This window comes from Amblyraja radiata, chromosome 24 (assembly GCF_010909765.2).
Source record: "Amblyraja radiata isolate CabotCenter1 chromosome 24, sAmbRad1.1.pri, whole genome shotgun sequence".
In the NCBI taxonomy this organism is placed as follows: Eukaryota; Metazoa; Chordata; class Chondrichthyes; order Rajiformes; family Rajidae; genus Amblyraja; species Amblyraja radiata.
In genome coordinates, this window is record NC_045979.1 from 37,747,953 (window position 1) to 37,774,938 (window position 26,986).

The window sequence follows — 26,986 nt, forward strand, 5'->3', positions numbered from 1 at the left end:
GGGAGGTCATTTAAGACTGAGGTGAGAAAAAACTTTTTCACCCAGAGAGATGTGAATTTGTGGAATTCCCTGCCACAGAGGGCAGTGGAGGCCAAGTCACTGGATGGATTTAGGAGAGAGTTAGATAGAGCTCTAGGGGCTAGTGGAGTCAAGGGATATGGGGAGAAGGCAGGCACGGGTTATTGATAAGGGACGATCAGCCATGATCACAATGAATGGCGGTGCTGGCTCGAAGGGCCGAATAGCCTCCTCCTGCACCTATTTTCTATGTTTCTATGTAAGTAACAGGGTGGCCAGAGAAGAAAAGGCAAAAGGCGCAAGAGAAAGTTCGAAGAGGAACAAATTGTGAAGCCAGAGGAAGGAATGTAGGTGGAAGGGGAAGGCGAGGGGAGAAATGGGTGCGAGCCCAGGTGGGGGGAGAGAGGAGAAGGGGTGTGGGGTTTGGTTGGTTATCTAAAGTTGGAGAATTCAATGTTCATACCGCTGGAATACGAGGTGCTGTTTCTCCATTTTGTGTGTGACCCCACTCAAGACAATGGAGGAGGCCCAGGACAGAAAGTATGAAGAGGGACCCCGACCCAAAACGTCATGTTCTCCACAGATGCTGCCTGACCCGCTGAGTTACTCCAGCATTCTGTGAAACGTCACCTATCCATGTTCTCCACAGATGCTGCCTGACCCGCTGAGTTACTCCAGCACTCTGTGAAACGTCACCTATCCATGTTCTCCACAGATGCTGCCTGACCCACTGAGTTATGGTGCAGCAGCATCTATGGAGTTAAGGAAATAGGCAACGTTTCGGGCCGAAACCCTTCTGGAAATAGGCAACGTTTCGGGCCGAAACCCTTCCGGGTTTCGGCCCGAAACTTTACCTATTTCCTTAGCTCCATAGATGCTGCTGCACCCGCTGAGTTACTCCAGCACTCTTTGAAACGTCACCTATCCATGTTCTCCACAGATGCTGCCTGACCCGCTGAGTTACTCCAGCACTCTGTGTCTTTCCCAGGACAGAAAGGTCAGTATGGGAATGGGAAGAGTTAAAATAGTGTTCGGCAAAATGGTCGCCAAGTCTATGTTTGGTCGCGACCACGTCCGTTAAAAGCAACAACTAATATCCAAGGCAGAAGAGGAGAGAGACTAGATGAATGATTATTGAAACATTCCTCCCTCATCAGGATAGATAGATTTCCCTTTGCAGAATTTTAGCTTAGGAACAATTCAACTGAGCAACATGTCCGAGAAAAAAAATAAAATATGCTTGTTAGAAATCTTTCCCAATTACAAAATATTGTACAATTTTTGTGCATTAAGGGCCTGTCCCACTCAGGCAATGTTTTTTAACGACTGCCGGCGACTGTCATAGATGTAGCAGGTCGCCGAAAAACCGGTGACTGGACCCCCCCCCCTACAATAATGTCTATGGCAAGCTCCCACCTAGTCGACATCAAGCTACGGCAAACCACCGACAACCGGCAACACAATCGTTGCGATCCACCTACCACCACACCTACGACAACCTACGACCACACAGGCGACAACCTTCGACAACCAACGTCCACCTGCGACAAGCTAGCACAAGCAACAACCCTGTCGGTGACAACTGAAGAAAATTCAGTCACCGATACCTGTCGCCGGTTGACATAGGTTGACGTAGGTAGTCGCCAATGGAATTCACCCGGCGACAACCAACATCACCTGCCGGCAACCTGCATCATCCTAGCGACAACCTACGACAGCACCCACGACAAGCTACGTCAAGCCCACAGTCGCCAAAAAGTTTTGAACATTTCAAAATCCAGCGGCAACCAGAGAAACGTTACGACTCTTTAGGCGACTTGAGGAGACGACTCACGACCGTACAGGCGTCACCCCGCAACCATGTGGCGACAGCCTAGTCGCCTGTTGACGCCGAAATAAATCGCCTAAGTGGGACAGGGGCTTAACGGGATTTCAAGTTATGATCAAAGCAAGCAGTCTAGATTACATTATTACATTGGTCACCAATGCAGCATAAAATTATTTGATACATGAAGTGTGGATTTCTGTGTATTGACCATAAAATACTTCAATTTTAGAAACATAAACAATAGGTGCAGGATGAGGCCATTCGGCCCAGCACCGCCATTCAATTTGATCAAGGCTGATCATCCAAAGTCATTGCTTTCTCCCCATATCCCTCGATTCCATTAGCCCCAAGAGCTCAATCTAACTCTCTCTTGAAAACAGTCTTGGAAACTGAAAACAACGTCCAGAGACATCAGTGGGATTATAAGGTCTTGCCATGAAATGTGTTTGTTGTGAGTTGTGTTTCATTGAACAAAAAGATGCCTCACTTGCTGTGAATGCCCACAAACCGCCTTGTTGCTTCATGCAGTCTCTGTAAATAGCTCAACAAACTCCATAGTTTTCTAACTACAGAACCCAAACATTTATTATACAAAAGCCAAATGCTGGGAATGTTAGAAATCAGAATTAAGAATAGGGAATGGAAGTCAGGCAGCATCTGTGCAGCGGGTAGAGCTGCTGCCTCACAGCGCCAGACACCCGGGTTCCATCCTGACTACGGGTGCTGCCTGTACGGAGTTTGCACGTTCTCCCCGTGGGTTCTCTCCGCATGCTCCGGTTTCCTCCCACACTCCAAAGACCGACGTGCAGGTTTCATGAAGCTGTAAAATTGTCCCTAGTGTGTAGGACAGTGCTGGTCGGCATGGACTCGATGGGCCGAAGGGACTGTCTCCACGCTGTACCTGCATCTCTAAAGTATTTGAACCCCTCCTTCTATTTTCCTGCTTTCAGCCATAGATCCTATAGCGGAGCAAGATAGACCACTCCTGCTAAATGCAATGGGTTTAAGAAGGAACTGCAGATGCTGGAAAATCGAAGGTAGACAAAAGTGCTGGAGAAACTCAGCGGGTGCAGCAGCATCTATGGAGCGAAGGAAATTGGCAAAGTTTCGGGCCGAAACCCTTCTGGAAATAGGTAACGTTTCGGGCCGAAACCCTTCTGGAAATAGGTAACGTTTCGGGCCGAAACCCGGAAGGGTTTCGTCCCGAAACGTTGCCTATTTCCTTCGCTCCATAGATGCTGCTGCACCCGCTGAGTTTCTCCAGCATTTTTGTCTACCTTCGATTTTCGGGCCGAAACCCTTCTGACGTGTAGTACGCAACAGAGCGGAACGTGGGCCTTTTTTTCCATCCATTTCCGTAACCGGACCCGACCCGACCCGACCCGCAGTGTAATCAACGTTGCGGGGGAACAGTTTGTGTTCATAAATTATAATTCTGAAAATGAGGAGAAGATTTTTCCCAAAGGACTTTGATTTTTGCGAGGATGTTTCCGTAACCGGCTTCCGTCTCCGCACTAGTATCTTTGCTCCGCTACGGTGGGATCTTTGGTGCGGAGACGGAAGCCAGTTACGGAAATGGGGCCGAAAATTACCCACGAATCTGCCCATGACCGTACTACGTCTTTTTCGTCGAGTGGCCGACCTTGCTCGCTGGAGGATCATTGCTTTCAGCTGCTCTGGAATGGCCAATGAACGCAGACATTCCCAGCGCCACCCACAGATGTGTGCGAATTAAAACAATGAATTAAAACACGCTGCCAGAGAAGCTCAAGTGTCTGTGGTTTTTATTGCAATTCCAAGTTAACGGTGCCCTTCACCTCAAGAGCTTTGCACAATGGGTTTTTCTCCAGCAGTGACGTCCCCTGAAGGATATTGGACACAGCGGGCAGTAGGTCACCAACTATCTTGCCCAGCCTGGAGCAAACACAAATCACTCCATCCCCTGCCAGTTTTGGGCAGCTGTCGGTGAATCCTGGTGCTTTCCAGACTGCTTCTTCCAGTGGACGAGTCTGCAAACACCAAGCTGGGTTCTTAACCGAAGATAGGCACAGAAAGCCGGAGTAACTGGGCGTGACGAGCAGCATCTCCATGTTCCACCGGCTGCTGGATATCTATCACTATTTGAAGAGTTTTGTACGGGACTGAAGAGACACAGATGCCGGCAGCTGCTTACGGCCGTTACTGCGGTTGGATGATCCAACGTCACCTCCTCTTCTTGCCAACTTTTGGGGCTTTATCCAAGCCCTCAATATAATTCGACAGGATCTTGTATTCCTCTGTAACAAGATGACAAAACAATACTTAGCTGCAATACAACATTTATGCAGAAACCCCTCTGCGAACCATGCCCACACAGTTCATACGTGATAGGACTAGAATTAGGCCATTCGGCCCATCAAGTCTTACACCGCCATTCAATCATAGAAACATGGAAACAGAAAATAGGTCCTAAAAGATTTCCCTCTTATCCTTAAACTGTGACCCCTTGTCCTGGACTTCCCCAACATCGGGAACAATCTTCCTGCATCTAGCTTGTCCAGTCCTTTTATAATTTTATATGTTTATAGAAGACCCCCACCTCATCCTTCTAAACTCCAGTGAATACAAGCCCAGTCTTTTCAATCTTTCCTCATATGAAGGGCCGAATGGCCTACTCCTGCACCTGTCTTCTATGTTTATGTTACAAACTAAACTGCAAGTACTTGCCTGTGAGGATCTTGGCGATGTGGTGAACCTGGTTGCCTTGAATCTGCAGGTCCAGTTTGTCCTTTGTCCCAGGGGCCGTGTTGTAAGTCACGCTGGCCTGAGCTCGCTGCTGGAGGAGGTTTCCAAACCTCTGAGCATCGATGCCGTACACGTCAAGGTTTTTGATCAAAGTTACCTGTCAACAAGCAAAGAATAGATTTCCATTTCACAAACCACAGCCTATCCAACTCCCTGTTGCGTGCTATCCATCAGTGGAAAGATTACAATCGGGCCATGGACAGTGTACAGATACAGGATAAAGGGAATAACGTTTAGTGCAAGGTAAAGTCCAGTCAAGTCCGATCAAAGATAGTCCGAGGGTCACCAATGAGGTAGATGGGAGGTCAGGACCGCTCTCTAGTTGGTGAGAGGACGGTTCAGTTGCCTAACAGCCGGGAAGAAACTGTCCCTGAATCTGGAGGTGTGCGTTTGTTTTCACACTTCTGTACCTCTAGCCCGATGGGAGAGGGGAGAAGAGGGAGTGGCTGGGGTGAGACTGGTCCTTGATGATGCTGCTGGCCTTGCCGAGGCAGCGTGAGGTGTCGTTCGCTCCCTTCTACAATCAGTCTGAAGAAGGGTCCCGACCCAAAGCGTCATCTCCCTCCACAGATGCTGCCTGACCTGCCTGACCTGCCTGACCTGCCTGACCCGCTGAGTTCCTCCCCGTTTTGTTTCTGTAAACAATGTTTTATTTTAAACACGGTGAGATATGATCAAAGAGTGGTGTCGGTAGATTCACAGTGGGATCCATGGAAGCAGAACAAAATAGGCTGGGAAATTCACAACGTGACCAAACCCGGGGAACTGCTAACATTAACACAAGCCTACACACACTAGGGACAATGTTACATTTATACCAAGCCAATGAACGTACAAACCTGTACATGCAGCCATGGCATTTGTCGGCACTGGGCCTGTACTCGCTGGAGTTTCGAAGGATGGGGGGGGCCTCGGAGGCACGGATAGAGTGGATGTGGAGAGGATGTTTCCACTAGTGGGAGAGTCTAGGACCAGAGGGCACAGCCTCAGAATTAAAGGACGTTCCTTTCAGAAGGAGATGAGGAGGAATTTCTTTAGTCAGAGGGTGGTGAATCTATGGAATTCTATATTTTTGTGTCTATCTGGAAGGCAAAGATAGATTCTTGATTAGTGCGGGTGTCAGGGGATATGGAGAGAAGGCAGGCGAATGGGGTTAGGAGGGAGAGATAGATCAGCTATGATTGAATGGCGGAGTAGACTTGATGGGCCGAATGGCCTAATTCTGCTCCCAACACATATGAGATTATGAGAACATTCATAGATACATAGAAACATAGAAAATAGGTGCAGGAGTAGGCCATTCGGCCCTTCGAGCCTGCACCGCCATTCAATATGATCATGGCTGATCATCCAACTCAGTATCCCGTACCTGCCTTCTCTCCATACCCCCTGATCCCTTTAGCCACAAGGGTCACATCTAACTCCCTCTTAAATATAGCCAATGAACTGGCCTCAACTACCCTCTGTGGCAGAGAGTTCCAGAGATTCACCACTCTCTGTGTGAAAAAGTTTCTTCTCATCTCGGTCCTAAAGGATTTCCCCCTTATCCTTAAGCTGTGACCCCTTGTCCTGGACTTCCCCAACATCGGGAACAATCTTCCTGCATCTAGCCTGTCCAACCCCATAAGAATTTTGTACGTTTCTATAAGATCCCCTCTCAATCTCCTAAATTCTAGTGAGTATAAGCCAAGTCTATCCAGTCTTTCTTCATATGAAAGTCCTGACATCCCAGGAATCAGTCTGGTGAACCTTCTCTGTACTCCCTCTATGGCTATAATGTCCTTCCTCAGATTTGGAGACCAAAACTGTACGCAATACTCCAGGTGTGGTCTCACCAAGACCCTGTACAACTGCAGTAGAACCTCCCTGCTCCTATACTCAAATCCTTTTGCTATGAAAGCTAACATACCATTCGCTTTCTTCACTGCCTGCTGCACCTGCATGCCTACTTTCAATGACTGGTGTACCATGACACCCAGGTCTCGCTGCATCTCCCCTTTTCCTAATCGGCCATCATTCAAACTCCGTACAGACAGCACCCGTAGTCAGGATCAAGCCCGGGTCTCTGGCGCTGTGAGGCTGCAACTCTACCCTCTGCCCCAGTTAATATAAGCTGTTGAAATGTTGGAAGAAGGGTCTCGACCCGAAACGTCACCCATTCCTTCTCTCCAGAGATGCTGCCTGTCCCGCTGAGTTACTCCAGCACTTTGTGTCTATCTTCGATTTAAACCAGCATCTGCAGTTCCTTCCTGCACAGGAGCTGTTGAAATGAGAGTGCAGCAAATCCTGGCGTGCCGCCGTTAATTGTGAATGCACGGGCTGTGGGATGCGGCTCTCAGTCACTGACCTTCTTGTTGGAAGCACGCTGGGCCACATCAATGATAATTGCTTTGATGTCCCCCTTCCGAACGAATGGCCTCTGCCCTGGGAACGTCACTTGGTGACATTTCTGCAGCCTCTGCAAGCATCTGTAAAACACCAGCAGCTCTAATCCGTTCCAGCATTACATCAGATTCAGCAAGGAGTTGATTAAATGTTAAAAGGACTGGACAAGCTAGATGCAGGAAAAATGTTCCCAATGTTGGGCGAGTCCAGAACCAGGGGCCACAGTCTTAGAATAAAGGGGAGGTCATTTAAGACTGAGGTGAGATAAAACTTTTTCACCCAGAGAGTTGTGAATTTGTGGAATTCCCTGCCACAGAGGGCAGTGGAGGCCAAGTCACTGGATGGATTTAAGAGAGAGTTAGATAGAGCTCTAGGGGCTAGTGGAGTCAAGGGATATGGGGAGAAGGCAGGCACGGGTTATTGATAGGGGACGATCAGCCATAATCACAATGAACGGTGCTGGCTCGAAGGGCCGAATGGCCTCCTCCTGCACCTATTTTTCTGTTTCTTTGTTCATTAAACCCTTTCCTTTGAGGGTAATTAACTCCCCTCGCTCCCGTGAGCCTGCACGCTCTGCATTTTAAAAAGGCAGATGATATTATGTCCCTTCCTGCTCTCTCTCGATGGCTGGAGAGATTTATGAATGAATGACGAGAACAGATTTATTTAAACACGGAAGATCGACACAAAGTGCTGGAGTGACTCAGCATGTTCGTCAGCTTGGGGCGATGCAGCGGGTAGAGCTGCTGCCTCACAGCGCCAGAGACCCGGGTTCCATCCTGACTACGGGTGCTGTCTGTACGGAGTTTGCACGTTCTCCCCGTGACCGCGTGCGTCTCCTCCGGTTTCCTCCCACATTCCAAAGACGTGCAGGATTGTAGGTTAATTGGCTTTGGTAAAATTCTAAACTGTCCCTAGCGTGTGGGATAGTGTTAGTGTACGAGGTGATTGCTGGTCGGCACGGACTCAGTGGGACGAAGGGCCTGTTTCCGCGCTGTATCTATAAACCCTGTAAAGTCCAAAGGGTCAGGCAGCATCTGGAGAAAATGGACAGGTGATGTTTCAGGTCAGGACCCATCTTCAGACCCAATCAGATTCTCCAGGTCCCGCCTCGAAACGTCCATGTTCTCCACAGATGCTGCCTGACCCGCTGAGTTACTCCAGCACTCTGTGAAACGTCACCTATCCATGTTCGCCACAGATGCTGCCTGACCCACTGAGTTATGGTGCAGCAGCATCTATGGAGCTAAGGAAATAGGCAACGTTTCGGGCCGAAACCCTTCTGGAAATAGGCAACGTTTCGGGCCGAAACCCTTCTGGGTTTCGGCCCGAAACGTTGCCTATTTCCTTAGCTCCATAGATGCTGCTGCACCCGCTGAGTTACTCCAGCACTCTGTGAAACATCACCTATCCATGTTCTACACAGATGCTGCCTGACCCGCTGAGTTACTCCAGCACTCTGCGTTTGCTGCCGGTTCCAACGCCTGCAGTTCCCTGTGTCGTTCCCATCAATATGTTTGCCATTCCTCTCAACACTAATCAACAGTGAAGACCTTACTCTGATTACACTTTGGTTGGGGCACTCTGGAATGTTTTTGTACATTAAAGATATAGAAATGGCAGTTGATGTGAATCTTATTGTTACGTTAACTCGGTGAATGATATAGCATCGTTACAGCTTTACTGCAGAGTTGTAATGACTCACCTGGTAAAGAGGTCATCCCATTTGAGTTTGGACACGATGTGATACTCCGATGTTTCCAATACACAGTCACACAGGGTGGGATTAACAATTACGTAACTGCAGGACAAACAGAAGCACAGTTATCACCCAAATACAGTAACAACAATGAAACTAATCTTGCACTTGTATCATCATTACTAAATGTATTAGACAACTGTTTAGAAACATAGACAATAGGTGCAGGAGTAGAGGCCATTTGGCCCTTCGAGCCTGCACCGCCATTCAATATGATCATGGCTGATCATCCAACTCAGTATCCTGTACCTGCCTTCTCTCCATACCCCCTGATCCCTTTAGCCACATCTAACTCCCTCTTAAATATAGCCAATGAACTGTGGCCTCAAATACCTTCTGTGGCAGAGAATTCCACAGACTCACCACTCTCTGTGTGAAAAATGTTTTCCTCATCTCGGTCCTAAAAGACTTCCCCCTTATCCTTAAACTGTGACCCCTTGTTCTGGACTTCCCCAACATCCAGATTTAGTCCAGTTTAATCCAGATTTGTGCAACACGATGTGGATATCCATCAATTCAGGGCTGAGAGCAGTAATGGCTCGAATGGCCGAATGGCCTACTCCTGCGCCTATTGTCTATTGTCATAACAACATCTACTGCTCCTGGTCTGAGTATTACATGTGGGTAATCTGTGGACTCAGCCCAGACCGTTACACAAACCAACCTCCCATCCATCGACTCCATCTACACCTCACTCTGCCTCGGCAAGGCCAGCAGCATCATCAAGGACCAGTCTCACCCCCAGTCACTCCCTCTTCTCCCCTCTCCCATCAGGCAAGAGGTACAGAAGTGTGAAAACGAACGCACACCTCCAGATTCAGGGACAGTTTCTTCCCGGCTGTTATCAGTCAACTCAACCATCCTCTCACCAACTAGAGAGCGGTCCTGACCTCCCATCTACCTCAGTGGAGACCCTCGGACTATCCTTGATCGGACATTATGACTATATCCGGTATCTGTACCCTGTATCATGTGTAGTATTTCCACTGACTGTATCACACGCAACAAAAAAGCTTTTCACTGTACCTCTGTACATGTGACAATAAACTAATCAGGTTTTCTTGGGCAATGTTACACTTTCTAGGTCAGATGGACCAAATGATGAACATTTCTCAAAGTCCCTCGAATGGACCTAGGATGATAGAAAAATCAGAAACTGCACCACCACTGCCTAGGAACTGAAGAAATTGGCTGTTTAAATGGACGGACATCTTTGACCCATTGTTCAAACTAGTTGATTCAAATCTTCCCAAGTGCTCAACACAATGTTTGAGAGATAGTTCAGAGATACAGCGTGGAAACAGGCCCTTCGACCCACCGACCAGCATTCCCCGCACACTAATACTAGGTATGTTGCAAAGCCTACCTGAAGCGTCGTTGAAGATCTGCTGCTGAGGGTGTGCGCGATTTTGGCGCCGTTTAGAGGGGGCGGGTTTAAAACGCGATTTTCTCTAAGCTGTTCCAATCGAAAATGTTCAGCCTAGTTAATTATTAACGAAAAATCGCTGGAAGACCCCGTCGCAAAAGCTATTATTAGGTTTAAAGGCCTTGAATAATAGTTATAGTAGTTTAAAAATCAATCTCTAAACCCGCGACCGCCAGCAACCGCAGGGTCTCATAAAGCAAATAGCAGAAGTTAGGTTGTATATTTTTACATTAAAAAGGGCTTCTAAAGATCCCTTTATACAAAGTTTAATATTGCGAGTAGCTCAATTTGGGCCCATTATATCGCGCAGTATTTTTCTCGGCATTTGAGGCACAAATCTACCGCAATGTGAACGTTCTAAACCAGCGCGTTCCACAGGGACCCACTGGAAAGCTGATTTAAATGGGCATTTATTTACAGCAATTAAACACTAAATTCCTTCCATTTGGCCTATAAATTAATGTAAATGAGATTTAAAAATCATGTTTTATTGTGAATTATTTGTGAATATTATTTGGACATTTAGGCTATTTAAAAATGTTAATCATTTATTAAGAAATGGATAGATGTTTAGATCTAGTAATTGAAGTCTGAAATTAGCTACAATTAGGTAACTAACTAATTATATGCTTTAATTTCAGGTCATCCAAGTAAGATTATTTTATATTTGTTTCAGAATGCTTCAATCTATGATAACTGAAAATTTCATTCAGTTCTCTTAATTTTTAAGAAAGTTATGGGCTTTTGACTGTTCACGATCACAGCTTTTTTGTTATGTCCATAGAAAATCAATAGGGAACAAGATGCTCATTTCCCAGTATGAAAATGGCCATAACTTTTTAAATACTTGAGATATGAAAGTGAATTAGGTGTCAAATTAAACTTATTTTTATGCTTTATCTGATGGGATAAATTACAGACTTGATTTTTAAAATCTCAAAATTTTGTAACATTGCTACTAATACTATCCTACACACACTAGGGACAATTTACACTTATACCAAGCCAATTAACCTACAAACCTGCACGTCTTTGGAGTGTGGGAGGAAGCTGAAGATCTTTGAGAAAATCCACGCAGGTCACGGGGAGAACGTACAAACTCCGTACAGACAGCACCCGTAGTCGGGATCGAACCCGGGTCTCCGGCGCTGTAAGCGCTGTGAGGCAACAACTCTACCGCTGCGCCACCACCGTGACAGGTATACAAACAGGAAGTTTAATATAACTAACTGGAAGTATTAAACACAACAACTTAACTAGTCGAGTGTTATCTGGATCACAGACCAAGTGGGTATGTTGGCTGTTTAAGAAGGAACTGCAGATGCTGGAAAATCAAAGGTAGACAAAAGTGCTGGAGACTCAGCGGGTGCAGCAGCATCTATGGAGCGAAGGAAATAGGCAACGTTTCGGGCCGAAACCCAGAAGGGTTTCGGCCCGAAACGTTGCCTATTTCCAGAAGGGTTTCGTCCCGAAACGTTGCCTATTTCCAGAAAGGTTTCGGCCCGAAACGTTGCCTATTTCCCTCGCTCCATAGATGCTGCTGCACCCGCTGAGATTCCCCAGCACTTGTGTCTACCTTCTCCTTTCCCCTGTCCGTGTCCTGTTCCGTATTCTGTGTTGTGTGTTCACATTCTGTTCTCTTGCCGTTTACATCCTGGGTCCCATGCCTTGTCCCCCCCCTCCAGGTCCTCCTCTATCTCCTTGACCACGTGCTTCCAGACAGTTACTTTGCCAACAGCATCAGCGCCCTGACTGCCGACGTGACCGTCTTTCATCAGCTGCTCAAGATCCAGCTGCCTGACCTCTGGCAACATCTGGAGCATCTGTACAGGGCTTCGCTCCATAGATGCTGCTGCACCCGCTGAGTTTCTCCAGCATTTGTGTCTACCTTGGGTATGTTGGTTGTTACTTTCCTCAAACACGGATCAATAACGCTCCCTGCGGCTGTCCTAACTGACACAGAGAGTGGTGAATCTCTGGAATTCTCTGCCACAGAAGGTAGTTGAGGCCAGTTCATTGGCTATATTTAAGAGGGAGTTAGATGTGGCCCTTGTGGCTAAAGGGATCAGGGGGTACGGAGAGAAGGCAGGTACAGGATACTGAGTTGGATGATCAGCCATGATCATATTGAATGGCGGTGCAGGCTCGAAGGGCCGAATGGCCTCTACTCCTGCACCTGTTTTCTATGTTTCTATGACAGATTCCACAGACGTATCTAAAGCTGGATCTGTTTTTTGATGAACGTTCCAAACTTGTCACTTACTTTTTATTGCAGTCATCTATCAGCTCATTGGATTTGACGTAATCTGTGACGATATTTTTAACATCGACACTGGAGAGTTCGGCATCTTTTCTACAAAAGAAAAATAAGATATATTTACCAGCGGAGGAGGTGGGAATGCTGCAATCTTGACCCCTCTAATGTTAGCAAGGAATGTGTTCACAAAACGGCAGAAACATCTGCAGCAAACATACATTTGCCATCAGGCCCTTGAAGTTTGTTAAAAACAAATTGCATTAAATATAAACTCAGTGGGTCAGGCAGCATCTGGGGAGGGGCAGGGTGGGCGGCATTTCAGGTCAGGATCCTTCTTTATATTGATTATAGGAGGGGGACGAAAGCCCGAAGAGAGGTGGGAACTGGACAAAGCCTGGCAAGTGATAGGTGGTAAGACGGAAATGCAGATGCTGGTTTACACTGACGAAAGACCAAAAGTGCTGGAGTAACTCAACGGGTCAGGCAGCATCTGTGGAGAAAAGGAAAAGGTCTCGACCCGAAACATCACCTATCCATGTTCTCCACAGATGCTGCCTGACCCGCTGAGTTACTCCAGCACTCTGTGTCTATCTTAAGTGATAGGTGGACATGGGAGAGGTGGGAGTTGATTGGCAGTTAGGTGGACAAAGGCTAGAGGTATAAAAGAGACCAAAGGATGTCAGATAAGGAGAGAAGTGAAGGCAGGGGAGGGATGTAGATGATAGGAGCAGAATGAGGCCATTCGGCCCATCAAGTCTACTACGCCATTCAATCATGGCTGATCTATCTTACCCTCCTAACCCCATTCTCCTGCCTTCTCCCCATAACCCTGGACACCCGTACTAATCAAGTATCTATCTCTGCCTTAAATATATCCACTGACTTGGCTTCCACAGCCATCTGTGGCAAAGAATTCCACAGAAATTTCTCCTCATCTCCTTCCTAAAAGAGTGTCCTTTAGTTCTGAAGGAGGCAGTGGCTGGTTAGGGAAGAGAGGGGGAAGTGGGTCCAATCCTGGAAATAGGCAACGTTTCGGGCCGAAACGTTGCCTATTTCCTTCGCTCCATAGATGCTGCTGCACCCGCTGAGTTTCTCCAGCACTTTTGTTCACCCACATCCAAATGATAATAGGCGATTGTGCAAAGCCCAAAGTTGTAAACCAAAAACCACTTGCTTTTCACGGCAGTGCCTGGGCTGTGACCGTGTCGTTGATCAGAGCATGAATGTTGCTACTGACCTGTGGCCATCAGCAGTCAGCTGCAACCAGCCAGCAGCCGCACCCTCTCAACGCCTGGCCGCTCAATTACGCCATCAATGTGTCTCGGGACGTTCATTGTGTAACCGTCAACAACCCAGCCAGACTGTAGATTCATTGCTACAGGATCATTGACCCAACAAGGGGGACGTGCCGGTGAAGCAAGTGTGTCGGGAGGTAGACAAAAATGCTGGAGAAACTCAGCGGGTGCAGCAGCATCTATGGAGTGAAGGAAATGGGCAACGTTTCGGGCCGAAACCCTTCTTCAGACTGATGGGGCTGGGGGGGCGGGGAGAAGAAAGGAAAAAGGAGGAGGAGGAGCCCGAGGGCTGAGAGAGAGCTGAGAAGGGGAGGAGACAGCAAGGGCTAACAAAATTGGGAGAATTCAATGTTCAAGCCCCCAGGATGCAGACTCCCCAGGCGGAATATGAGGTGCTGTTCCTCCAATTTCCGGTGTTGCTCGCTCTGGCAATGGAGGAGACCCAGGACAGAGAGGTCAGATAAGGAATGGGAGGGGGAGTTGAAGTGCTGAGCCACCGGGAGGTCAGGTCGGAAGGAAGTGCAGATGCTGCTTTACACCCAGGATAGACACAGGTAGTCGCTGATTCACTTGTCTTACATGACTGAGCAAATGTGCAGCATGGAAACAGACCCTTCCGCCCATCTTGCCCATGCTAACCAAGTCGGCATGCTGGGCTAGTCCCATTTCGCCCATTGCCCACTAAACCCTTCTTGTTGGGGGAGTCCAGAACCAGGGGCCACAGTTTAAGAATAAGGAGTAAGCCATTTAGAACGGAGACGAGGAAACACTTTTTCCTCACAGAGAGTGGTGAGTCTGTGGAATTCTCTTCCTCAGAGGGCGGTGGGGGCAGGTTCTCTGGATGCTTTCAAGAGAGAGCTAGATAGGGCTCTTAAAAATAGCGGAGTCAGGGGATATGGGGAGAAGGCAGGAACGGGGTACTGATTGGGGATGATCAGCCATGATCACATTGAATGGCGGTGCTGGCTCGAAGGGTCTACTCCTGCACCTATTGTCTGTTGTCTATTTCCATACAAAATGTCTTCTAAGAGTCCCAGTGGTGCAGCGGGTGGGGCTGCTGCCTCACAGCGCCAGAGAATCAGGTCCAATCCTGACCTCGAGTGCTGCCCGTGTGGAGTTTGCACGTTCTCCCTGTAACAGCGTGGGTTTCCTCCCACATCCCAAAGACGCGCGGGTTTGTGGGTGAACTGTCCCTGGTGTGTAGGGAGTGGATGTGAAAGTGGGATAACATATAACGAGGGCGATCGATGGTCAGAATTCAATCAAAAGTCATAATTGCCTCCGGCTCTACAGCTCGCTCTGGCAGCTTATTGGGGATACCATCTTGACCTCCAAGTGAGAAAGTGGCCTCCGAAGTCACGCTCCCTCTCAGCCCCGCGCATTGAGTTCTACAATCCTCTGTTCCGACAGACAAGAGATGTTCTGTACAGGATGAAGCTTGAAACAAACTTACTTGAGTCCCGCATGCTGAAACAAGGGAACCAATCTACTGGGAATGCTGTAGAAGGAGCAGATCTCCGGAGGCTGGTAGACCACCTCGGTCTCACTCTCAGCCTGCGGCATCTCATCACCTGGGGCCTCCTCAGGAACCGTGAAGGACCTCAGTCTGTGAGCGGAAAGATAAAAGTACATTTCTACACGATCTGGAGGCAAGTCAACTTCACAACTATTCCAAATAGTCCGGCAGAAGGTACAGAAGCTTGAAAGCGCGCACCACCAGACTCAGGAACAGCTTCGTCCCCTCTGCTATCAGGCTTCTGAACGGCCCTTCCATAAGCTATGGTGCTGTCCGATTCACCTCTACCCCATTGTGGACATTGGACTTTGTCTGTGGAACTGATGCGCTACGATGCTGAGAACTATATTCTACACTCTGTATCTTCCCCTTAGTTCTACCTATTGGACTGGAGTTTGACTTGATTGTATTTATGTCTAGTATCTGTTTAGATAGCAGGCAATACAAAGCTTTTCACTGAACCTCGGTACATACGACAATAATAATCCTAAACCTAACACATATTGGGACTGAAGAGGGATATAAAGTGTTGGAGCAACTCAGCGGGATCAGTGACGTTTCAGGTCGGGACCTTTCTTCAGACACTGAAGATCCCAATCTGAAACGTCACCTATCCACGTTCTCCACAGATGCTGCCTGACCCGCTGAGTTACTCCAGCACTCTGTGAAACGTCACCTATCCATGTTCTTCACAGATGCTGCCTGACCCGCTGAGTTATGGTGCAGCAGCATCTATGGAGCTAAGGAAATAGGCAACGTTTTGGGCCGAAACCCTTCTGGAAATAGGCAACGTTTCGGGCCGAAACCCTTTTGGGTTTCGGCCCGAAAAGTTGCCTATTTCCTTAGCTCCATAGATGCTGCTGCACCCGCTGAGTTTCTCCAGCACTCTGTGAAACGTCACCTATCCATGTTCTCCACAGATGCTGCCTGACCCGCTGAGTTACTCCAGCACTCTGTGAAACGTCACCTATCCATGTTCTCCACAGATGCTGCCTGACCCGCTGAGTTACTCCAGCACTCTGTGAAACGTCACCTATCCATGTTCTCCACAGATGCTGCCTGACCCGCTGAGTTACTCCTAAACCATTCCCATTGTATGTGAGAGAGATGTTCAGGATATTTGCTGAGGTGAGCAGCACAATGAAAGTTTAAGAGCAGCCTCCCGTGTACGGGTACAGGTGGGGTTATGGTGACCGGGGGGGGGGGGGGGGGGGGGGGGTTCGGCTCTGCGTACGTACTCTGTGTGGTGCCAGTTCACAACTGCGATGCTTTCCACTCCTTTGGAGAATTCCCTCATCTGGATGATCTGCTTGTGCTGCATGGCCTGGAGAAACCTGGAGAGCTGAGGGCGAGATTCCACAACGTAATCATTTGTCAAAGTATACAGCGTGATTTAGATCAGCTAAAGGGCCTGTCCCACTTGCATGCGATTGGCGCGACCAAACGTGGTCGCTTGAGGCGTACGGGCACCGTATGGCCGCGCGGGGCCGGTCCCACTTAGAAGCGCGGAGTTGTGCGGGGCTGGTCCCGACATCGCGCGGGACTCCGAAAATCTGACAGTGTCCGAAATCTTCGCACGCCAACGGCCTGTCGGCACGCAGGCGCATTGCGGTGGTACGCAGCGTCTTGACAGCGTACGCCTAGCGCGTGGCGTTACGTGATGATGTCACCGCCTGATGCTGTGTGACGCCCAAATTCAGTTGACCCGCCGCCTGCCCAGCTGATTGGTAAGTATGATGCAAATGACGTCACGCGCGTACTTAGCGCGAACTTCACGTGAACTCCGCTTCCGTTTGGTGGCGCCAAACGCATGGAATCGGGACAGGCCCTTAAAGAACTGGGGGGAGAAGTGGCGGGTGGTTTCATCCAGGCAAGTGAGAAGTTTAGTTTAGTTTAGAGATACAGTGCAGAAACAGACCCTTCGGCCCCCCGTGTCCGTGCCGACCAACGATCCCCGCACACTGACACTATCCTGCACATTAGGGACAATTTACAACCTTTGCCAAAGCTAACTGACCGACAAACCTGCACGTCTTTGGAGTGTGGGAGGAAACTGGAGCACCTGGAGAAAACCCACATGGTCACGGGAGAACCGTGCAAACTCCGTACGGACAGCATCTGTAGTCGGGATCGATCCTGGGTCTTTGGCCCTGTAAGGCAGCAACTCTACCGCTGCGCCACCGTGCCTTCTCGAGGTGGTGCGCTTTGGGAGGCCGAATGCAGGGGGAAAGTATCCAATCAATGGCGTGACCCTCAATGGCATTGTTGTTAAAATGTATTTTTGATTGTTCGGTTACCAAGATGGCCGCCGGAAGTGAGAGTGAACGCTGGCACGACTAGCTCCCACTGCTCTCTCTTCAAATTATGTATTATTGCTGTCCCTACTACTTCTTGTTTTTGTTTCATTTCATTTGTATGTTTGTGGCTTCCTTGTTTTGACTGTAAGGTGTCCTTGAGAGTCCTGGAAGGCGCCCATAAGTAAAATACATTATTATTATCATTATAGTGGTTCCACTTTCGGGGAGTTATGGACATGGACTCCGAGATCCCTTGGGATCTCGGAGTCCATGTCCATAACTCCCCGAAAGTGGAACCACTAGTAGATAGAGTGACAAAGCAACTCAGCAAGTTAGGCAGCTTCTCTGGAGAAAAATAATAGATCATAAGGTGATAATAGGTTTGTGTTTTGTGTCGGAACCCTTCTTCAGCTTCGTTTTGTGCAGGCAGATAAAGGGCCTGTCCCACTGTACGAGGTAATTCAAGAGTTCTCCCGAGTTTGCCCTGATTCGAAATCGGAGAATTACGGTAATGGCCGCTCGTCGGTACTCGGGGCTCTCGTGGACATTTTTCAACATGTTGAAAAAACTTCACGAGTCTTCCCGTGCTTACCGCGTTTCCCGAGTACCTGCCGTTAGCATTACGGGCCGCTAAGAGACGTCCCGGGCTCCGACGTACCCGCTACGTACTTACCACGAGTTTGATTTTTTTAAATCAAACTCGGGAGAGCTCGTGGGTGAACTCGTACAGTGGGACAGCCCCTTAAGAGTTGGAGATGGCTTCGTGTTTGGCACAGACATTGTGGGCCGAAGGGCCTGTTTCTGTGCTGGCCTATTAAACAACCAATAACTCAAAATGTACAGGGTTCAGGCCAACCATAGCCCTGAGTCCTCAGAAGGTCATAAGTAATAGGAGCAGAATTAGGCCATCCGACCCATCAAGTCTACTCCGCCATTCGATCATGGCTGATCTATCTCCCTCTCCTAACCCCATTCTCCTGCCTTCTCCCCGTAACCCCCGACACCTGCACTAATCGTGGACTGCAGTTCTTCTGCAGTTGTATAGGGCTCTGGTGAGACCACACCTGGAGTATTGTGTACAGTTTTGGTCTCCTAATTTGAAGAAGGACATCCTTGTGATTGAGGCAGTGCAGCGTAGGTTCACGAGATTGATCCCTGGGATGGCGGGACAGTCATATGAGGAAAGATTGAACAGACTAGGCTTGTATTCACTGGAGTTTAGAAGGATGAGAGGTGATCTTATAGAAACATATACAATTATAAAAGGACTGGACAAGCTAGATGCAGGAAAAATGTTCCCAATGTTGGGCGAGTCCAGAAACAGGGGCCACAGTCTTAAAATAAAGAGGAGGTCATTTAAGACTGAGGTGCAAATTAACTTTTTCACCCAGAGAGTTGTGAATTTGTGGAATTCCCTGCCACAGAGGGCAGTGGAGGCCAAGTCACTGGATGGATTTAAGAGAGAGTTAGATAGAGCTCTAGGGGGCTAGTGGAGTCAAGGGATATGGGGAGAAGGCAGGCACGGGTTATTGATAGGGGACGATCAGCCATGATCACAATGAATGGCGGTGCTGACTCGAAGGGCCGAATGGCCTCCTCCTGCACCTATTGTCTATGTTTCTATGCTAATCGGTGAGGGCAGCTCCAGTATAATAGAGGCCATCAGCACACAGTGTTTCACAGCTGTATGATTACATTAACAATGGACATTATTCTTGATGTCTGCTTCCACCTCTAGACCAGAACTGCGTTATAACTGGGGCCAAGTCAGCCTGACTCTGCGCTACAAGATCACAGATCTCCAGGCAGCCGCTGCCAGCAACTTGTGAAGTTGTTTCCAAACTTGGGTGAATAACAAACGGACAGCAAGCGCGCTGAAGTGTTCTTTGGCTCACGTTCTGAGAGCTGACAAACATTTATTGACATCACAAGAATTCCTTTTGGGAGATAGCAACATGTATTTATAGCGCTTCTGACGTAGCAATAACGGTTGCCGTAGTTACATGAAGCAACTGGAGAATATATCAGGCAAGAGGCCAGTTGGTTTAGTTGAAGAGGTGTTTAAGAAGGAACTGCAGATGCTGGAAAATCGAAGGTAGACAAAAGTGCTGGAGAAACTCAGCGGGTGCAGCAGCATCTATGGAGCGAAGGAAATAGGCAACGTTTCGGGCCGAAACCCAGAAGGGTTTCGGCCCGAAACGTTGCCTATTTCCAGAAGGGTTTCATCCCGAAACGTTGCCTATTTCCAGAAGGGTTTCGTCCCGAAACGTTGCCTATTTCCAGAAAGGGTTTCGTCCCGAAACGTTGCCTATTTCCAGAAGGGTTTCGTCCCGAAACGTTGCCTATTTCCAGAATGGTTTCGTCCCGAAACGTTGCCTATTTCCAGAATGGTTTCGTCCCGAAACGTTGCCTATTTCCAGAACGGTTTCGTCCCGAAACGTTGCCTATTTCCAGAAGGGTTTCGTCCCGAAACGTTGCCTATTTCCAGAAGGGTTTCGTCCCGAAACGTTGCCTATTTCCAGAAGGGTTTCGTCCCGAAACGTTGCCTATTTCCAGAAGGGCTTCGTCCCGAAACGTTGCCTATTTCCAGAAGGGTTTCGTCCCGAAACGTTGCCTATTTCCTTCGCTCCATAGATGCTGCTGCACCCGCTGAGATTCTCCAGCACTTTTGTCTACCTAGTTGAAGAGGTAACTTTAAAGCAGGATGGTTCACATTGTAGAAACATAGAATATAGGTGCAGGAGTAGGCCATTCGGTCCTTCGAGCCTGCACCGCCATTCAATATGATCATGGCTGATCATCCAACTCAGTATCCTGTACCTGCTTTCTCTCCATACCCTCTGATCCCTTTAGCCACAAGGGCCACATCTAACTCCCTCTTAAATATAGCCAATGAACTGGCCTCAACTACATTCTGTGGTAGAGAGTTCCAGAGATTCACCACTCTCTGTGTGAAAAATGTTTTTCTCATCTCAGTCCTAAAAGATTTCCCCTTTATCCTTAAACTGTGACCCCTAGTTCTGGACTTCCCCAACATCGGGAACAATCTACCTGCATCTAGCCTGTCCAACCCCTTAAGAATTTTCTATAAGATCTCCCCTCAATCTTCTAAATTCTAGTGAGTACAAGCCGAGCCTATCCAGTCTTTCTAGTTTTTCTTCATATGAAACACATATGACACAGATACATAGTTTACTTTTGTGTGGAAAGAACTGCAGTTGCTGGTTTAAGTCGAAGACAGACACAAAATGCTGGAGTAACTCAGCGGGAGAGGCAGCATCTCTGGAGAGAAGGAATGGGTGACGTTTCGGGGTCGAGACCCTTCTTTAGACCCAAATGTCACCCATTCCTTCTCTCTGGAGAGGCTGCCTGTCCCGCTGAGTTACTCCAGCATTTTGTGTCTATTTGGGTCACTTTTGTGCCAAGCTTACAGAAATGAAAACAAATCCGTGATCCTGGAAAATGTCAATGAATGCCAAGTAAAGTGAAGGATCCACGACGGAAAACAGAAGGATGAGACTTTAGGAAAAATAATACTCTTAACAGTGTGGCACGGTGGTGCAGCTGGTGGAGTTGCTGCCTCACAGAGTCCCGGGTTCACTCCCGACCTCGGGTGCTGTCTGTGTGGAGTTTGCATGTTCTCCCTGTGAGCGCGTGGGTTTCCTACGGGTTTGTAGGTTATTTTCCCGCTGTAAATTGCCCCGAGGGAGAGGATGAGAAAGTGGGATAACAGAACTGGTGTGGCAATAGACAATAGGTGCAGGAGTAGGCCATTTGGCCCTTCGATCCTGACCGACCTTCGAGCCAGCACCGCCATTCAATGTGATCATGGCTGATCATCCCCAATCAGTAACCTGTACCTGCCTTCTCCCCATACCCCCTGACTCCACTATCTTTAAGAGCCCTATCTAGCTCTCTCTTGAAAGTATCCAGAGAACCTGCCTCCACCGCCCTCTGAGGCAGAGAATTCCACAGACTCACAACTCTCTGTGAGAAAAAGTGTTTCCTCTTCTCCGTTCTAAATGGCTTACTCCTTATTCTTAAACTGTGTGGCCCCTGGTTCTGGACTCCCCCAACATCGGGAACATGTTTCCTGCCTTTATATGTTTCAATGTGAACGGGTGATCAATGGTCGGCGTGGACTCGAAGGGCTGAATGGCCTACTCCTGCACCTATTGTCTATTGATCATGATGGGCAAGGCTTGGGGTTTTGGACAAGAAATAGTATCAGCGTGGAGCCGTTCCCTGGTCAGTACAGTGGGACACAGAGGACATGTGGGTGAGGCAACAGCAAGGGTACGGGGAACAAGTTCATCGAGGAGAGCGGACATCTCGGATGTCCAAAAATTAGTCTAGAATGACTTTGACAATGTACCAATTGAAGGAAAACAAAAAAAGTGAAATATCGTAATGAAGAGGAATAGGTACAGTGGTGGAACAGTCCTGCTGGACTTCAGCTCCTCCACAGATCCCAGCAAAAGATCATAGAGCATTCAAGTAAGAATGTCACTGTTCTACCTGGGATAAAACACCCTTGACCTACCTTCTTGTAGCTTGACTTCTTGATGTCGACGCTTCTGCCTTCAGGGCTGTGCGAGGAGGAACCAGAACAATCGTACAATGAATCAACGTTGACTTACAATTAGTAGACAGTCAGAACCTTCCCCCCCCCCCAGGGTGGAAATGTTAAACACCAGAGAGCAAGCGTTCAAGGTGAGAGGGACAAAGTTTAAAGGTGATGTGCGGGGCAAGTTTTTTTTACACAGAGGGTGATGGGGACCAGAGATGGCGGTGGAGGCAGGTGCCATAGTGGCGTTTATGAGGCTTATTTAGATGGATATACAGGGAATGGAGGGATTACATGCAAACAGAGAACAGTTTAACTTGGCATGGTATTCAACACAGACATTGCGGGCCGAAGGGCCTGTTCCTGTGCTGTACTTCTCTATCTTCTATGTAATTTGGGATTTTAGTTTAGTTTAGAGATACAACGTGGGAACAGGCCCTTCAGCCCAGTGGGTCCACGCTGACCACCGATCGATCACCCGTTCACACACTAGTTCTATACTATCCCACTATCTCATCCACTCCCTACACACTAGGGGGCAATTTACAGAGGGGACGATTAACCTGCAAACCCGCACGTCTTTGGGAAGTGGGGAGGAAACCAGTGCACCTGGAAGAGACGCAGGTGGTCAAAGGGAGAACGTGCAAACTCCACACAGACAGCACCGTGAGGGTGTCTGGCGCTGAGAAGCAGTGGTTCCACCCGCCGCGCCGCTGTGCTGCCCTGGGACGATCATCCAATGTTTTAAAAAGGTTGGTGAAAATATCTGGCCATCTCTTATAACCTGTGAAGATGGGACGGACATGTTACACTTCCACGAGGTGGCTAGATGCACAGGTGTTGTCATTCCACCCGGAGACCGCTCTATAAACGGCAGCTGCTGGATTTATTACAACGGCAGTGGATAGGGAGAGGAGAGAAGGGGTGGGCGATGGGGGAAACTGTTCAGTCTGTCTACATACACTGTATATATTGCGGTTCCTTCTTAAACATTACTCCATCACTTTGTGTCCTTTCCTCAAACACTTTGTGTTTTGTTCAAGATCCCAGCATCTGCAGTTCTTTGTTTCTTATGTCAACATTTAAATTCTAACGTGGTAGGGTCATAGAGTGATACAGCGTGGAAACAGGCCCCTTTGGCCCAACTTGCCCACACTGCCCAACATGCCCCATCTACACTAGTCCCACCTGCCTGTGTTTGGCCCGTATCACTCTAAATCTATCTTATCCATGCACCTGTCTAAATGTTTCTTAAACGTTGCGATATCTCTGCCTCAACCACCTCCAGCAACTTGTTCCACACAGCTCACGCTTTGGGTTCTTAAAAAAAGTGACCACTTGGGTTCCTTTTAAATCTTCCCCCCCTCAGCTAATACCCATGTCCTCTGGTTCTCGATTGCCCGACTCTGGGCAAAAAACTCGGCGCGTTTACCTGATCTATAGCCTCTCATAGCAGCTTATGGGCTGGGGAGATGGCAACCTTCACTTGGTCTGCCCTGTTTCGACTAATGCAATCAACTTGACGTGCACAAACAAATAGATCAAATAGAACAAGTTGACCCACAACTTTAGGCTGTGCACGCCCTATGCAAGAAGAAGAAGAAGAAGAAGATGGCAGCTTATAGCTCGGCTGTTAAACGCCGTGCTTGACACCTGCACTTAGAACAACATAGAAAATAGGTGCAGGAGTAGGCCATTCGGCCCTTCGAGCCTGCACCGCCATTCAATATGATCATGGCTGATCATCCAACTCAGTATCCTGTACCTGCCTTCTCTCCATACCCCCTGATCCCCTTAGCCACATCTAACTCCCTCTTAAATATAGCCAATGAACTGGCCTCAACTACGTTCTGTGGCAGAGAATTCCACAGATTCACCAGTCTCTGTGTGAAAAATGTTTTTCTCATCTTAGTCCTAAAAGATTTCCCCTTTATCCTTAAACTGTGACCCCTTGTTCTGGACTTCCTCAACATCGGGAACAATCTACCTGTATCTAGCCTGTCCAACCCCTTAAGAATTCTGTACGTTTCTATAAGATCTCCCCTCAATCTTCTAAATTCTAGCGAGTACAAGTGACCCCTTGTTCTGGACTTCCCCAACATCGGGAACAATCTTCCTGCCTGTCCAACCCCTTAAGAATGTTGTAAGTTTCTATAAGATCCCCCCTCAATCTTCTAACAGGTTGCATTGTGTGGAGGAATGAGTGTCAAGTTGCTGCAGGGGGCAGTGAACGGCACACTCACCAACATGGGTACATGTAGATCTTCAGAAAGGTGCTAGTGAGCAGCGGCAGGTCTGCTTTCTTCACTTTACACTTCAGCGCATGCAGGAAACACTGGTGAAGCAGCTCGTCCATCTGTGCTGTAACAACAGGATGGGATGTTAAATGAAGGGTCTGTCCCCACTTGCGCCATTTTCTCGGCGACTTGCCGGCACCTGTCACAGTCGCAGCAGGTCGCCGAAAACGTTCAACATGTTGAAAATCCAGCGGCGACCAGAACAAGGTGCGACTCTTTGGGCGACTACTCACGGCCATACAGGCCGCGTCGCGTAAATGGGACAGCTATTTTCGCTCCAGGAATACACTGGTGAGCTAATTGTTTGCCACAGACGGCTGTGGAGGCCAAGTCAGTGGATACTTTTAAGGTTGCAATCTCCCCAGCCCATAAGCTGCCATGAGAGGAATAGATCAGGTAAACACATCGAGTTTTTTTGCCCAGAGTCGGGCAATCGAGAACCAGAGGACCTAGGTATAAGGTGAGGGGGGGGGGGGGAAGATTTAAAAGGAAACCAAGTGGTCACTTTTTTAAGAACCCAAAGCGTGGGTGGTGTATGGAACAAGTTGCTGGAGGTGGTTGAGGCGGGGATATCGCAACGTTTAAGAAACATTTATACAGGTGCATGGATAAGATAGATTTAGAGTGATACGGGCCAAACACAGGCAGGTGGGACTAGTGTAGATGGGGCATGTTGGGCAGTGTGGGCAAGTTGGGCCAAAGGGGCCTGTTTCCACACTGTATCACTCTATGACTCTATCATGTTAGAATTTAAACGTTGACAAAAGAAGAAACAAAGAACTGCAGATGCTGGAATCTTGAGCAAAACACAAAGTGTTTGAGGAAAGGACATAACATGATGGAGTAATGTTTAAGAAGGAACCGCAATATATACAGTGTATGTAGACAGACTGAACAGTTTCCCCCATCGTACAGGTGTCAGGGCTTATGAGGAGAAGGCAGGAGAATGGGGTTAGGAGGGAGAGATGGATCAGCCATGATTCAATGGCGGAGTAGACTTGATGGGCCGAATGGCCTCATTCTATTCCTATCCTTTATGACACCCCTGTCCACAGCTCTGCAACACGTTACATCTTCATGTTAAGAAACTATTCAATTTAATCCACTTACTGATTTTGACCCTGTCCAAGTTTTTTTCTTACACCTAGGGATGGCTCAGTGGTGCAGCGGGTTGAGCCACTGCCTCACCACACCAGAGACACAGGTTCGATCCTGACTACAGGCACTGTCTGTGTGGAGTTTGTACGTTCTCCCTGTGACTGCGTGGGTTTTCTCCGAGACGTCCGGCTTGCTCTCACACCCCAAAGGCGTGCGGGTTTTGTAGGTTAATCAGCCCCTCTGCAAAATGGCCCCTCATGTGCAGGGATTGGAGGGGAAAGTGGGATAACATAGACCTATGTTGTCCTATGAAAGGCTTGGATCGATTGGAAATGGAGAGGATGTTTCCACTAGTGGGAGAGTCTAGGACCAGAGTGGAGGGGATGGTGGGATCGCAGTGGCGTTCATACTCTGCCACTGCGCCAATATGTCATTAACCCCCTCGTACCCGGCGTGGTGGCGACGGCGTGTGCAGCCTCCCGCTCACTCCTGGCATCGGTGGACGTTTGCGCCAAGGAAAGAGTCTCTGGATCCTCCACACCATCGACCCCGGCTACAGCCGCGGCCTGGCTCGCCGGCGAGGTCACCCCTTCCTGCTCCGTCTCCACGTCTAGACGCAGATCGCCCAGGTCTGGAATGTCCGCGTCTGCGTCCGACACCGTCCCGGGCAGGTTCACTGCCCCATTCCCCACGCCAACTGCTTCAGTCATCCCTTCCTCCTCCTCCTCCTCCACCTCCTGCTGGTCACTGAGCTCAGGCACGATCACAGGTGGATGCATCTTCTCCCCAAACGCCCTGCAGACAAATCATTCAGCTGCATTAGTTTAGAGATGGAGTGGGAAGCAACCCATATAACCATATAACAATTACAGCACGGAAACAGGCCATCTCGGCCCTTCTAGTCCGTGCCGAACACGTATTCTCCCCTAGTCCCATCTACCTGCGCTCAGACCATAACCCTCCATTCCTTTCCCGCCCATATACCTATCCAATTTATTTTTAAATGATAAAAACGAACCTGCCTTCACCACTTCCACTCTTGTTTGGAGGTCTAGACTTTTTTATGTGGGGGGTGGGGGGGGGGGAGGGGGAAACTACCTTTCAGGGTCCCTACCTGGTCGGAGAGGCAGCTTTTCTCCGGGCTGCAGCTTCGACCCGTCCTCGCGGCCTACCAGCGGGCCTGGAGCGGCGTTTCCTGTCGGGGACCGCCCAGAACCTCGGCTTCGGCGGCGGCACAGCGCTGGAGCCCTATCGTGGAGCGGGCGATGCCTTGCCTGGGTCACCGCGCTGGAGCTCCGGTGAGCTGAGACCGCCGGGAACAACATCGCGGAGCTGCGGGACTGTGGAGCGGCCAGCTGCGGGCGGCGGCGCCGAACGGAGCCTGGGATCTCGCGACGAGATCGCCAGTTGTGGAGCTCCACTGGAGCGGCCTTGTCGGCTTCGGAAGCCGCGGCCTCCA

General features: G+C 48.8%; 1 protein-coding gene across 1 annotated transcript in view; it reads right to left on the reverse strand.

Moving 5' to 3' along the window:
• Window positions 1–3,589: 3,589 nt before the first annotated feature.
• eif2d (eukaryotic translation initiation factor 2D) overlaps window positions 3,590–26,986 on the reverse strand; it is a 41,295-nt gene continuing 17,898 nt past the window's right edge. Inside the window, exons 6-15 of the mRNA XM_033042952.1 lie at window positions 25,976–26,322; window positions 24,376–24,493; window positions 22,109–22,154; window positions 16,507–16,610; window positions 15,206–15,358; window positions 12,464–12,553; window positions 8,721–8,816; window positions 6,978–7,098; window positions 4,553–4,727; window positions 3,590–4,122 (exon numbers count right to left, since the gene is read on the reverse strand). Of these exons, the coding sequence (XP_032898843.1) occupies window positions 4,049–4,122; window positions 4,553–4,727; window positions 6,978–7,098; window positions 8,721–8,816; window positions 12,464–12,553; window positions 15,206–15,358; window positions 16,507–16,610; window positions 22,109–22,154; window positions 24,376–24,493; window positions 25,976–26,322 (1,324 nt within the window). The 3' untranslated portion in view covers window positions 3,590–4,048. The remainder of the gene's footprint in view (window positions 4,123–4,552; window positions 4,728–6,977; window positions 7,099–8,720; window positions 8,817–12,463; window positions 12,554–15,205; window positions 15,359–16,506; window positions 16,611–22,108; window positions 22,155–24,375; window positions 24,494–25,975; window positions 26,323–26,986) is intronic.